At 43.6% G+C, this 11257-nt stretch overlaps 1 protein-coding gene across 1 annotated transcript; it reads right to left on the bottom strand.

The window, feature by feature from the left end:
* Positions 1-4551: 4551 nt before the first annotated feature.
* TFPI2 (tissue factor pathway inhibitor 2) lies at positions 4552-10494 on the bottom strand. Its single transcript, XM_065399379.1, has 5 exons — positions 10404-10494; positions 9838-10020; positions 8434-8613; positions 7026-7199; positions 4552-4631 (listed from the first exon to the last, which is right to left on the bottom strand). The coding sequence occupies exons 1-5, from the start codon at positions 10492-10494 to the stop codon at positions 4552-4554; spliced, it is 708 nt and encodes a 235-aa protein (XP_065255451.1).
* Between the last annotated feature and the right edge of the window lie 763 nt (positions 10495-11257).

Below are 11257 nucleotides of genomic sequence, written 5' to 3'. Positions count from 1 at the left end.
GGCGGTTAGAGATAGACTGCAGCGGGGCTCTGTCCTCCTGCCTCCGGTCTTGCAGAACATCCACAAGGCGCCGGAGCGTGTCCGTTTGCTCCCTCAGAAGTCCAAGCAGCTTTTCAGTAGCCTGCTGGTCCTCCTGACGCCACCTCTCCTCCCGTTCCATGACTGCTCGGTGCATTTGGGACAAGTTCTCCCTCCACTGTGTCTGCTGGACTGCCTGGGCTCGGGAGCAGCTCATTAGTTCTGAGAACATGTCCTCCCGCGTCTTCTTCTTCCTCCTCCTAATCTGCGCTAGCCTCTGGGAGTGTGCTGACAGGCTGGGTTGGGAGACAGTCGCAGATGTGTCTGTGTGAATGGGAAAAATGGAGTGAATTCCTGAGACAGATAAATGAAGTTGTGTACAAAGAACCTAGTCTTTCTCTGTGAACAAGACCATGCACTGCACCTCTCACATGCGCACTCAGGACAAGGTCGAATTTTCGGCCATCGCCTTCAGTGCCTGGGGTCCTGCAGTGGTCTTGCAGTTATCTGAGAAGCGTGGCAGGACACCTGAACTTCTGTAGCGTGCAATCATGGTAAGCCGTAGACTTCTGGCTGCTTAAAACTGTACTAGTAGCACTGGCCTCCTTTCACATTGAAAGCAATGCCAGTCTCTGCTGCCAGCAATCAGGACAGCATGAACTATGCCCGTCCCACCCCCTCGCGGCTGTTCCAGGGAAAGATCCCTGTATGCTGCCCCTCTCCCTCCACCGCGTGGCTGTAAAGCAGTCCCAATACTAACATTCCCCTCCCTAATTCAAAGCAGGGCGTAATGAGCGACATCACCCTGCTGAGGATCTCGGAGTCCCAGAGGGAAAGGATGTTTCGAGAAAGCCTTCAGAAACCAGGGCCGTTTGCCGCTATGCTCTGCAGGGCAATGATACCAGAGTATCTGATGGTGTCGTGGCGCGGTAACGTGTCGTACCACGGAGGGCCCACTAAGATCGCCCTACCCAGGAACCTGATGAACAGGCTGGAAATGTACCTTCATGAGACCTACGAGGAGTTCTCCTATGAGGATTTCGCCTCCATCCCCGGCCATATTGACCGGATTTTCGCGTAGGTGCACTGGGACTAAAGAGTGGAGCGTCTTGGGCAGCATAATCATGACTTACCGGACATTGTAAAAAATTTTTTAAATACTTGGGACTAAATTGTGAAGAGCCTAAGGCAGACAAATCATGAAAAACCCTTTGTTACTATTGTAAATATTCCAGTTTTTTTGCAGATAATTGTTTACATGTTTAAGCACTTTAATAAACAGCCATTGTTAATATTATAAATATTTCAGTTCTTGTAAAAATAAATGTTTAGATATTTAAAGCACTTACTGCTTGATCCTTCCCCTGATTCTGTCTCCGGGGTAAGGGATGGGGACGGTTGGTAGGGGATCTCGGTAAGGGTGATGAAGAGCTCCTGGCTGTCGGGGAAATCAGCGGTGCCAGCGCTGTCGACTGCCTCGTCCTCCTCATCTCCTTCTTCATCTTCCCCGTCCGCTAACATGTCCGACGAGGAACCTGCCGCGGACAATATCCCATCCTCAGAGTCCACGGTCAGTGGTGGGGTAGTGGTGGCGGACGCACCTAGGATGGAATGCAGTGCCTCGTAGAAACGGGATGTGTGGGGATGGGATCCGGAGCGTCCGTTTGCCTCTTTGGTTTTTTGGTAGCCTTGTCTCAGCTCCTTGATTTTCACGCGGCACTGCGTTGCATCCCGGCTGTATCCTCTCTCTGCCATGGCTTTAGAGATCTTCTCGTAGATCTTTGCATTCCGTCTTTTGGAGCGCAGCTCTGAAAGCACGGACTCATCGCCCCACACAGCGATGAGATCCAAGACTTCCCGATCAGTCCATGCTGGGGCCCTCCTTCTATTAGATTGCACGGCCATCTCTGCTGGAGAGCTCTGCATCGTTGCCAGTGCTGCTGAGCTCGCCACGCTGTCCAAACAGGGAATGAGATTCAAACTGCCCAGACAGGAAAAGGAATTCAAATTTTCCCGGGGCTTTTCCTGTGTGGCTGATCAGAGCATCCAAGCTCGGACTGCTGTCCAGAGCATCAACAGAGTGGTGCACTGTGGGATAGCTCCCGGAGCTATTACCGTCGATTTCCATCCACACCTAGCCTAATTCGATATGGCCATTTCGAATTTAGCGCTACTCCTCTCGTTTTGGAGGAGTACAGAAGTCGAATTTAAGAGAGCTCTATGTCGAACTAAATAGCTTCGTGGTGTGGACGGGTGCAGGGTTAATTCGATGTAACGGCGCTAAATTCGACATAAAAGCCTAGTGTAGACCAGGCCTTAGTATCCTCATAGAGTCTGACATGTGCTATTACCATGCTTTGTCAACAATAAACCTAGCCTGGTGCCTTTGTACCTTAATGAATCTTGTGGTCATTGGGCAGTTTGCTCCAGGTCTGCTGTGCTGGCTGTCTGCGCAGAGCTGGGGATGGGGGCACGCAAACACACCTCAACATCTAACCACAATAAGCACCTTGCAAAATTCCCACTGACCTGAGTGGCAGCCAAACTAGCCCATAATTGTGTTTGAAAAGTTAGTTTAATCAGACAGAAGTTTAGTAAAAAAATAATAATAATAATAATAATAGAGCTTTGCCCATGCATTAGAAAGTTAGCAAATAGTCATCTAAGGTTCAGTATTAAAGAAAAATAATGTTCAGCACAGATAGAGTAACAAATGAAATATGTTTTGGGTCAAAAACCAGGGACTTAAGGGTTTAATCCCGAAAGAGAGAGAGAGATTCAGGTGTGTTGTGTTTATTTAAACGTAGAGACCATGAGTTCAGAAAAAAAACTCACTTGTTTGAAATCAGCAGTGTTGCTATTCTTGGTTTAGAACACCTGTTATGCATTTTAATTCAGTCAGGTCAAGAATACTCAGAGCAGAAGTGATATTTATATGAGAGCATGGAGACTACAAAATACATATTTAGAGAGTGTTGCCAGGATAAGTGCCACAAAGGATTGGAACTGCACTGCTGCTTTTTCAGCACCAAGATTCTGAACAGAGATGTCTGAGACATCATTGGCTATGCCCAAGCAGGTGGTTTTCTGAAAAGATCCACATGTAGGGCAACAACAGATATTGAACTTATCCAACCACCATTTCAAAGCAATCCCTTACGGCCAATTGAGATACACAAACTATAGGGAATGAATGACTGATGTAATCTGCAGGCCTTGTTCACAGAGGATTTAACAGATTAAACCCTAGAGTCATGTTTGACATATTTAGTTTGGCTACACACATTTACAGATCTATACAGGGATACTTAATAGCATTAAGACAAAAACAGCTTTCTATGTTTTTTTTAAAAAAAAAAAAAAACATTTTTATTAATGAGTTTCCAATAAAAATCAATTATAACTGAAAAAATCATAATTCGTACATGTATCTTGTAAAACAATACACAAAAGAATGCATTATAGCATGTCTGTCAGCACCCTAACATGAGTATTACAGTAGTGACACAAAACAGGAACAATGGGAGATGTTACAGAAGCTCCCATTTTTCTATGCTCTAACAGTCTCCCTTGTAAATATGAAGGGCCAGATCATCTGGAATAAACTGGTTTAGCTCCAATCGAAGTCAACGGAAATATTCCAGTTTAGGATCTGACCCTGAGTTTTGTGGCAATACCAGGTATCGGGGTGGGAGGTGGAATGCAGTTACTACATCTTCATTTCAAATACTTATGTAGTTTATTACTTGCCTTCCATTAAAACAAGAAGTTGTCCAAGAGACTCCATGCCCAATTTCCTTTTGCAGGATGAGCCAGGTTTGATCTTACATTATTTTCCATATTACCAAAGCTAGGAAAGACTTGGGGGGGGGGGGGAAAAACACTCAAGGCTTCCTTTCACTGAAGTTGAATTTTTTTTAAAAAAAATTGAACCAGGCTCTAATCTCCTTTGCCACATTAATATAATTACCACTATTCTGATTCTTCTACTTAAACATGACTCCCTTTAAGGGATAGACTGTTTAAATGATAATGACAAAAGGATATGCAAGAGAAGTACTATAGATATTTATATACAGTCTTGGAAGGCTCTGCTGATGTTCAGTTTAGTAAATAAATAATGCTAAAAACATTAAGGGTAGGGCTCTAGCTTGGTGTACACCTTAGTTAAACCAACAGATGAAGGGTACTTCAAGCTTCACAGGATTGGGACAGTAAAATCATTTTCCAAAAACAGTAGCAATATTTCTCAGTAAAAACATGGAAATTCAAATTTGGTTTTTAAGCAAAACTAGTGTTGCAGAGAACCAAACAAATCAATTCACATTACTAATAATAGCTGCTTCTAATGTAAAAAACAGGTCAAAGAGACTAGTTCTCAGACAGAACTAGTTTGAGGAATAAAATTGTACACACACACACACACACACACACACACACACACACACACACTATTGTAGGAGGCTCTCTAAGTCAAAGTAGTGCATTTAACATTGATGGGCTCTTCAGATTTAACACATTAGGTTAGATTGATTAGATTTTTTCCTGTAGTTTTCTCATAGTCTTGGGAAGTTTATTTCTTGACTTTTTGAAACTTGGTTTCTTACTCCCTGCTAAGAAAATAAAAGAAGTGGAGTTAGGAAAAATAGTCTGACAGTGTCATTCTACCTCACTTATTTTTTCCATAATGTTTATTAGAACACTCACACTGATCGCAACAGAGGTTACAGATTATTTTCCATTATATCTCCCTGTTTACGCACGTTCTAACCTTTCCAAAACACATTCAGCTTTGAGGCTGAAATTTTCCCTTGACTGTTCTTAAGAACCAGTATGGGGGGGGGAGTTACAATATTTTTCTAACCACATTTCTTTTGAAAAGCAATAAAGCAAACAGAGCCAAAGTTTAAAAAAGTTAACTGCTGCTTTTGCCAAGTTACAAAAAAATGGTTTTGATTTCATACAAAGTTCAAACATTTGAAAACTGCATACTGACCGTGTATAGTCATGTTATTTTTGTTAATTCAGAGCACAATAAGGGCCAGACCCATATCCCATTAGGGGTTTTTCCATTGACTTCAGTGGGCTTTGGATCATGCCTTTTCAGTGCATATGTGAGCAGAGCTTGGGAAATGTGCACTTTTCCAAAAGTGATCGAGAGACTTTGCCTAGTGCTTCTTTTTAAATTTGCATCCATATGCCCAAAGGCCAGTCCTCAGCTCCTTTGCTTCTCTCCCAAATCCTCAGTTTTTAGGAGGGTTTTTATCGTTGAAATTAATTGGATGCTTTATTCAAACAAACAAAACAAACACACACCACTGCTTGAAGTGCCCTAAGGTCATTGATCAGTTTGAAGAGCAGATATATACTTATTCAAACGAAAGAAAAAACAGTCACCACAACTTGGGACACAACAACAACAAGGTGGCAGAAGAGTTGCCTGGGGGAGCAGAATGTGCTTAAGCTGCCTAAAAGTTGCCCATAATAGCACTCTCCCAGTGCTGAATCCTCTGAATCCCTTTCAGCTGGCCAGTGTCTAGGGAGTCTTAAAGTACAGTTTGCTGAAGAGGCTGGTTTGCTTCTCTTAGGCTTTGCCAACTAGTGCCTGTGTGTTCTAGAAAATATGATATTTCTTTATTCCTCCTTCCCCCCCCCCACCCACACCCACTTTTTAAAAAAGAATCCTATAGAATTAATGCAACATTGCAGGCGCCAACGAGCTCTCAAAGTGTAAAAGTTAAAGCTGAATGTTCAACCTTATCCCTATCTTTTTGTGCATCTGCATCATGATGCTGTCTTACTTTGTGGTCATGCTATTTTGCATAATAATAAAATACAGTTTAGATAAACACTTATCGGATAACCATATCATGTGATTAAAGGCCATATCATGATGCACAAAGAGGCAATGTTGCATGGTCAGCCTTGGGGTCCAATCCTACACATACTACCATGAAAAATGTTTACCACAATAAGTAGTCCTACTGACTTCATCTTTACTTCACTATTCTTGGGGTGAAATCCTAGCCCCATTGCAGTCAGTGGCAAAACTACCATTGATTAGAATGAGACTTGAATTTCACTCCATGATGCTTACAAGATCAGATCATTACCTCCCACATTTCCTGATATTGAGTCCTTGACTGCACAACCTACATGGTGCATGGTCCTGTTGGTATTAAGTGTTCTAAACAGTTAAAAGAAGTCACCTTAGAGTTTACTTTTGTTTTCAACAAATAAATAGTGACCCATGTAAACCCTAGATCCATCTTTAGATCTTCCCATTGATATATCAATGATAGACTATAGCCTGTCAATAGCTGAACTGATTGGTGAAAGAAGTTCCTGTTGGTGAACACTTTAGGGTCAGCATATAGTATAATGCTACTATAGTATGGTGCTTTATTTTCAGCTCTGAAAAATTTACATATAAAATTAATGAAGCAAAATGGGAAGTATTAAAACCAGGGATGATAACATATGTACACAATTTTCTAGTTAAAATGTCCATGCGGGGGGGGGGGGGGGTGTTGGGGGGGGGGGGGGGCGGCATTAGTGTTCTTACAAGTTTCAATCGGGATGAATATTGGGTCCTTGTGTGACCTTTGCAAGAAGCTGGGAAATGTGCAACAGGAGGATGGATCACTTGATGATTACCTGTTCTGTTCATTCCCTCTAGGGCACTTGGCATTGGCCACTGTTGGAAGGCAGGATACTGGGTTAGATGGACCTTTGGTCTGACCCAGTATGGCTGTTCTTATTTAACCATTTAGGGTTCACCTCCTATTTACTTTACTCAAGTTATTAGTCTCTGACTTCATGGGGACTATTCTTATAAGGAAAGCAGGATATGGCCTCCTGTGTCAGTTTTACCAGCTGCACACTGGTGATAATACTGACCCCCAACTGTTGGGGGTGTAATGTTTGTAAAGTGTACTGAGGAAGAGCAGCTTTGTACAAATGCTAATTAGTGTGTACGTTTTAAACAGTAAAAATAAAAATCTTACCTTTCTTGCAGATACTGTAACAATCTTTTTCATTAACAAAGTTATTGGCATTTCCACCACAACCTGTATAGCTGAACTCTTCACATGATTGACTCTTTGAGTTGTAGTAATAGCGGGTCACAGAAGCTGAACACGATCCTTCATCTTTTGGGCTATAGCATAATGAGGGGCCAGCTTAAAAAAAAAAGAAAAAGAAATCACTGTAACCGTCAGTAGATCTGACTTGTTGCATGTCAAACAAAACTTGGGGCAATACTGCACCAAATTACCACTGACTCAGTAGGACAGGCTCCTTACGTCCCCATCAGTAAACCGTATACTCATCTCAGATACCATATAAAGAGCCCTCACACAATCACACTGCATGTGAGATTCAGCAGTTCATTGTAGACAGTGCTGTGTAGCTGATAAATATGAATAATTTGGAGCCACATGCTGATTTCTTACACGTTTATATAGGAATGACTTCAATAGGACTACTTCTGTGAGTAAGGAAGGCATAGTTTTGCCCTTAAGCCATTCAATGATTTGAGAAGTACAACTAAATACAATTTTTTTTTTAGACAAGTTAAAAGAATCGGGTTAGTTTTTTTCTTATCAGAATTGTGTCTTTGTTACTGTTGATATTTGCCCATTCTTTAAATGTGCAAGAGAAACTAAACTTTTCACCCGTGAAAATGTTGCCAATTCTGCCATGATTCAAAACTAATGAAGGTGTCATGATGCATGTTATGATGGCTGCTTATTCATCTAATGATAGTTTTATGCATCTGGTATACATTTGAGGTTCTGCTACAAAGCTTAGATAGTTACTGTAAGCAGGTAACTATCTTTCCCTTTGAACATGAGGCAACAAAGAGTCACAACTCCCAATAAAAGTTCTTTGCCTTCTGAGATCAAATGAGTGCCGAAAGCAAATAACCTGGCCGTGTCTCTCAGGTCTTTAATTTTAAGGCGGCACTCTGTCCCTGAACTTCAGGCATCATCCACCTAAAGCCCAGCAACCACTGCATTATACTGAACTGCGGCAACACAGGCACACACAACCAAATTTTGCCCTCAATTACACCCCTACAATCCCTCAGAAGTCGAGGGGTTGTGTGGGTATAATTGTTGGGCAGGATTCAGGTTGTAATACAATATTTTTACATTGGTGGTTTTGTCCTTTACGTAACAGGCAGTGGAGGCTGATGATTCCTGAAAGTGTGTAGTCAAAATTGACATGCACAGAAACACATTATAGCAATGAGCAAATATCAGACTTTAAACAGTAGAGGCAAAGCCTACTTTAAAGGTGTCTTCATAGGTAAAAAGAAGAACAACATTTGTATTGATAAATGCCATCTTTTTTATTGATAGCACATTAAAAAAATAAGTTATTTTAGTAGAATGTTGGAGTAATCATTACTTTTCTGAGGCAAACAGTAGTCCACACAAGAATCTTCATCTTGGAAGTTGTTATCATTTCCATAGCATCCACCATAGATAAATTTCTCACACTTCATTGAACTCAGGTTGAAGAAATATCTTTTTAGGTAACCTCTACATGGTCCTGGATCAGCCTCCAGCCTGCATATTTTGGGCACTTCTATAATAAAGAGCATTTAAACATCAAAGCACAGTTAAGCTAAACTTTATTACATCTTTTCTCACCTTTTTCCACTGGCAAAGATACTTCTCAACTTATTTAACTTCTGCTGATATGCTTAAGAGATATACAATTGATTGTTAAAATACAACATTAGACTGAGCATCTTAAATGCATTAGGGATAGACTATGAGGAGCTCCAAAAAGAAGCCAGGCAAATACATCAATCCATCTTAGTCCTTTCATCAGTGGAGTGATTTTATTGGTTTAGCCAACAAAGCCCTAAGAAGCCTCCATTCAGTGGGAGTTTTATCCTAGCTAGGGTTGTAGGATCAACCCTAGTACTACCAGTGCTGTTACAGGCAAAATGATAAATCCAGGAGAAAAAACAGTTGGCAAAAATCCACTGAGTAAGGAAACCTTCGCCTGCTCCCAGAAGTTTCTTGGTGTGGAGATTTGTGAAGGCATCACACCTGAGAGCTACTAGCTAAGGTATCATTTTGGCTCACGGGATAGGCATATACACCTCTACCCAGATATAACGCAACCCGATATAACAGGAATTCGGATATAACACAGTAAAGCAGCGCTCCAGGGGGGCAGGGCTCCGCACTCTGGCGGATCAAAGCAAGTTCGATATAACGCTGTTTCGCCTATAACACAGTAAGATTTTTTGGCTCCCGAGGACAGCGTTATATTGGGGTAGAGGTTTATATGCAAACTACAACTTTTATTAAGTTTTATTGTAGCTGGAAGGAAATACTTTTTAAAAATAGAATTTGGGGTCTACGCCTTCAATTGATGAAGCAGCAAAATGTTGATAGAATGCAACCTTCCCCAGAAGTTCAAGGATGCTTTTAGACTGGGTAATGAGTACCCACAGGCATGGCTGCAGAGCATAGTAAAAGTTTTAGTAGGGCAACCCTGCAAAAGAGCCATAGAAATATTAGTGAAAAACAACAAGATGGAGCTTTCTGACCTTACTGAGCGAATAGGCTCCTAAGCCTACCTTTACAGAAAGCATGCACATCAGAAGGACTAAGGAGCTATTCTGATGTGCTGGGGGGATAAAGGAAGCGATCAGTAGTCTGTTTCGCTTAATGCAAACCTGGGCAGCGAACTATTAACCAACAGCGCAGGATAACCAAGATGTCCCAGGATGCCCAAGCCAATTCTGGGGTGAGGACCCCTGTGTCTGAATAAAGGGAGAGAGAAAGGACTTACTCCGGATCATCCAGCAGCTTTTCTCACAGCTTTCCAAGCTTCGGAAGTTGTTGGCATTGCCCTCGCAGCCCCCGTAAGTGAACTCCTGGCATGTCTGAGTGTACCTGTTGTAGTACCACCTCGGGATGAGAGCCCGGCAGGGACCTTCCTCTGGGGGCAGCAAGCAGACCTCTTGGTTTGGGGCTGTAAAGAGAGACAAGCGCTTTCGGGGTCAGTCACCAGGCAGGGAGGCAACGGGCCAGGGCAGTTTCCACGTGGCCGGCTTTCAGCCTTAGCAGAAAGAGGGGAGGGAAGACGCTAGACGCTGGGAGAAGTTTACAAAGCAGGAGGAAGCGGAGGGTGAGCTTAGCCCCCAGCATGCTGAATATAAAACTCTTGGGGGGCTTGGCGGCGGGAGCCAGCCCACTGGAGAGACAGAGCTTGGAGCCAGCGCAAGAAGCGTCACCGGACAAAACCGGGATGGAGGGAGCCACAGTCGTTTGTCCAAGGACTAAACGCACCCAGGAAAGCCGCGCTGAGCCGAACCTCCTCCCGCAGTTTGCCGGGGCCGGGAGCTCCGCTGTTACCTGCGAGCGCCTGGGGAGCGCCCAGAACCTGCTCCAGCAGCAGCAGCAAGCCCAGCGCTAAGCAGCTCCGGAGGCTGGCAGACAAGTTCATTGCCTTTGCCTGCAGTGGAGCCAAGCCCGGGATGGAGACGCGGAACTAAGGCCGAGACGCTCCTGCTGCAGGGCAACCGATCGGGAGAGCGAGCCGACGCTTGTCCTCCCCTGCTCCATCTCCCTGTCCCTTATATCCGCCGCGATCACCTCCTCCCGCGGGGCCGCAGAGCGTGGGTGTGGCGCGCAGCCTGAGTCACGCCTATTTACAAGGGCGGCGATTCGAACAGCCCGTTCACACCGCTTAGGAGCGCGTCATGCTGGCTCCGCAGCCAGGTTCCATTGGGTCATGGGCAGTTCCCAGTAGAGTAACTTCGGGGAAGGTCCGTTTGCTCACTCCGGGGGGACCCTGCAGAACATCTAGGAGGGAAAGTGGGGGCGAGGAGGTTATAATAGAAAAGCATTAAAAATTGCTCGAGTGAGCCAAGAGTAGCATATGAGGGAGTCATGAGAGTGAGGAATGCTTTAAACTTCCTCAGCAATGATGTAAGGCAAGATTGATACATACAGGTGACAATGGGGCAATCATAAATCAGGCTACGCAATAATCAAACCTACTTCTGGGGAGAAGGAAGGTTTCTGACTTGTCCTGCTGATCACGGTCATATCAAACGATACTGACCCCTCCTTTCTTACCTTTCCTTTTCAGCTAGTGGGTGCCTCTTCAAGTGTTAGTCATTGTTTCATTTGACAGGTTTCAGAGTGGTAGCTGTGTTAGTCTGTATCAGCAAAAACAACAAGGAGTTCTTGACAAACATAGAAAC

This window comes from Emys orbicularis, chromosome 2 (assembly GCF_028017835.1).
Source record: "Emys orbicularis isolate rEmyOrb1 chromosome 2, rEmyOrb1.hap1, whole genome shotgun sequence".
NCBI lineage: Eukaryota > Metazoa > Chordata > Testudines > Emydidae > Emys > Emys orbicularis.
This window is presented reverse-complemented; position numbering and strand designations above follow the sequence as displayed.